Source organism: Brassica oleracea, chromosome C2 (assembly GCF_000695525.1).
Source record: "Brassica oleracea var. oleracea cultivar TO1000 chromosome C2, BOL, whole genome shotgun sequence".
In the NCBI taxonomy this organism is placed as follows: domain Eukaryota; kingdom Viridiplantae; phylum Streptophyta; class Magnoliopsida; order Brassicales; family Brassicaceae; genus Brassica; species Brassica oleracea.
The window spans coordinates 28,626,644-28,629,177 of NC_027749.1; the positions used below are offsets into that span (position 1 = coordinate 28,626,644).

A 2,534-nucleotide genomic window follows, 5' to 3' on the forward strand; every position below is an offset into this window, starting at 1 on the left:
GGTCTTGCTCCAGCTCTGGCGTTAACTCGATCAAGAAGTCGGCAAGGACCTGTGACTTTGCTGCAGTGCGGTTCTTGTACACCATGTCATGTTCGCTCAGCTACATCGCCCATTTAGTCAACCGTCCTGACTGGTTAGTATTCTGCATAACCGTTCGGAGTGGTTGGTTGGACAGTACTTCGATCATGTGCGACTGAAAGTAGGGTCGCAGTTTTCTGGCCGAGGTGACGACGGCTAAGGCCATCTTTTCGAGTGTTGGATATCTCGTTTCCGGCTCGGTCATTCTTTTACTTGTGTAAAAGATTGGTTTCTGTTCTCCCCGATCTTCTCGAATAAGTACGCTGCTGACAGCGGAGGATGTGACAGCTATGTAGAGAGAGAATGTGTCACCGGCCTCTGGCTTCGATAGTACTGGTGGGGTCGTGAGGTAATGCTTGAGTTGATTGAACGCCTCTTCGCATTTTTAGTCCCAGACGAACCTCTTGTTGCCCCTTAGTAGCTCGTAGAAGGGAAGACACTTATCGGTTGATCGCGAGATGAACCTGTTGAGAGCTGCTATGCTTCCCGTAAGTCGCTGTACTTCGCGGCTATTCTTCGGGCTCAGAAGGTCGAAAATCGCCGAGATCTGCTTGGGGTTAGCTCCGATTCCTCGCTGAGTGACAATGTAGCCGAGGAATTCCCCGGAAGTGACACCGAAGGTACACTTGGCCGGGTTGAGCTTCATCCCGTAGTCGTTCAAGATCTTGAAGCAGTCGCGTAAGTTGTTTAGGTGATCGTCGGCCTTGAGCGATTTGACTAACATATCGTCGATGTACACTTCCATGGTGTTGCCAAGCTGATCAGCGAACATTCGGTTGACGAGTCGCGGATAGGTCGCGCCGGCGTTCTTTAGCCCGAAGGGCATCACCTTGTAGCAGTAAGTCCCTCTGTCGGTGATGAATGTTGTCTTCTCGTGATCGTCGGGATGCATCAAAATCTGGTTGTATCCCGAGAAAGCGTCCATGAAGGTTAGGAGTTCGTTACCAGCAGTTGATTCGACGAGACGATCGATATGAGGGAGTGGGTAACTGTCCTTTGGGCATGCTTTGTTGAGGTCCGTGAAGTCGACGCATATGCGCCATTTGCCGTTTTTCTTTTTGATGACAACCGGATTAGCCAACCATTCGGAGTATCGGACTTCGGTAATGAAACCCGCGTCGAGGAGCCTATCGACTTCTTCGTTTACGGCTTTAGATCGTTCTGTACCGAGTTTTCGTCGCTTCCGTCGGATGGGTTTGAACGTCGGGTCGACGTGCAGTTCATGAGAGGTAACTGCGGGGTCGATCCCCTTCATGTCGGAGGTCTTCCAGGTGAACGTCGAGGCGTTGACTTTGATGAAAGAGATGATCCTTGAACATATGTCGTCGGACAGGTAGACGCCCACTCGGATGATTTTCGTCGGGTCGGACTCGTCGATCGCGACTTCGCGAACTTCCTCCTTTTGGGGGTATATCTTGTGGAGTGGTTTACTAACGGAGTTGACAAGGGAAGGCTGTTGCTGCATCTTTACAGTTGCGATCAGCAGTTCTTTCGCGGCTTGTTGATCTCCCCGAATCGTCTGTGTTTTACCGTCCTTTCCAGGAAACTTGACGCATTGATGATAGGTCGAAGGAACGGCTTTCATGGAATGCAGCCATGGTGTTCCGAGTATGGCATTATAGGGTGCTTTGGGACGGATGACGGAGAACTTGACGGTGCGGGTTATACCACCTGCGTATACTGGAAGATGAATCCCGATCATTTGCTTCGAGGCTCCGTTGAAGCCGTTGAGCGTGCGAGAGGAAGGCTTCATATACCTTAAATCAACTCTCATTTTTTCGAGTGTGTCGCGAAAGATGAGATCGACCTAGCTGCCGGTATCAATAAGGACTTTTGCGACTAGGCATTCACCGATGTCAAGGTCGACGAGGAGAGGATCGTTATGTGGCATGTGGACGCCCTTGGTATCCAGTGCTGAAAAAGTGATATGGTGATCATTTTCGACTGGAGAGGGCCACTTCTTAGAGGTGGTTGCTTGACGTTTGTAATCTTTGACGGCTCGAACCGAGTCACCACAAGGTGGTGATCCGTCCATTATGACGCTAATGTGCGGGGCTCGGGTAGCTCGCATTGATTCGAGTTGCTTCCTCAAATCGTCAGTTGCGTTCTCGAATTTAGGAGTTTTTGCAGGCTGTTTCTTTTTTGATTCGAGACGTCGTCGCAGATCGGACCCTTTCGAACGGTTGAGTTGGATTCGCAGGTCGTCGTCCTTTGAATTGAGTTGTTCACGAAGGTCGCCAGTTTGACCGACTCTCCGGGCGTTGCATTTTGGGATGGTCGCACGGGGGTCGGTTGTTCCTGGTTTTTTGCTCTTTGCGCTCTTTCGCGTCAATAGAATGCGCAGGTCTTTATCCTTGCTGTCCATTTTATCGCAAGCGAAAGACTGCTTATCCTTGCTGTTCAATTTATCGCGCAGGTCTGGTTGCACTATCGGGACGGCATCATCAGAAGAGTCA

The 2,534-nt window shown here is 50.5% G+C and overlaps 1 protein-coding gene across 1 annotated transcript; it reads right to left on the reverse strand.

Annotated features, from left to right (window-relative positions):
* Window positions 1-463: 463 nt before the first annotated feature.
* LOC106323924 lies at window positions 464-1,852 on the reverse strand. Its single transcript, XM_013761968.1, has 2 exons — window positions 1,161-1,852; window positions 464-1,067 (listed from the first exon to the last, which is right to left on the reverse strand). The coding sequence occupies exons 1-2, from the start codon at window positions 1,850-1,852 to the stop codon at window positions 464-466; spliced, it is 1,296 nt and encodes a 431-aa protein (XP_013617422.1).
* Window positions 1,853-2,534: the final 682 nt, after the last annotated feature.

Bases quoted from the DNA above. Each gene is read 5' to 3' on its own strand.
- LOC106323924 (XM_013761968.1), bottom strand. From the start codon at position 1,852: ATGAGAGTTGATTTAAGGTATATGAAGCCTTCCTCTCGCACGCTCAAC. The intron at 1,068-1,160 runs GTTGGCTAATCC...CCCAAAGGACAG, and splicing joins GAAGTCCGATACTCCGAATG to TTACCCACTCCCTCATATCG.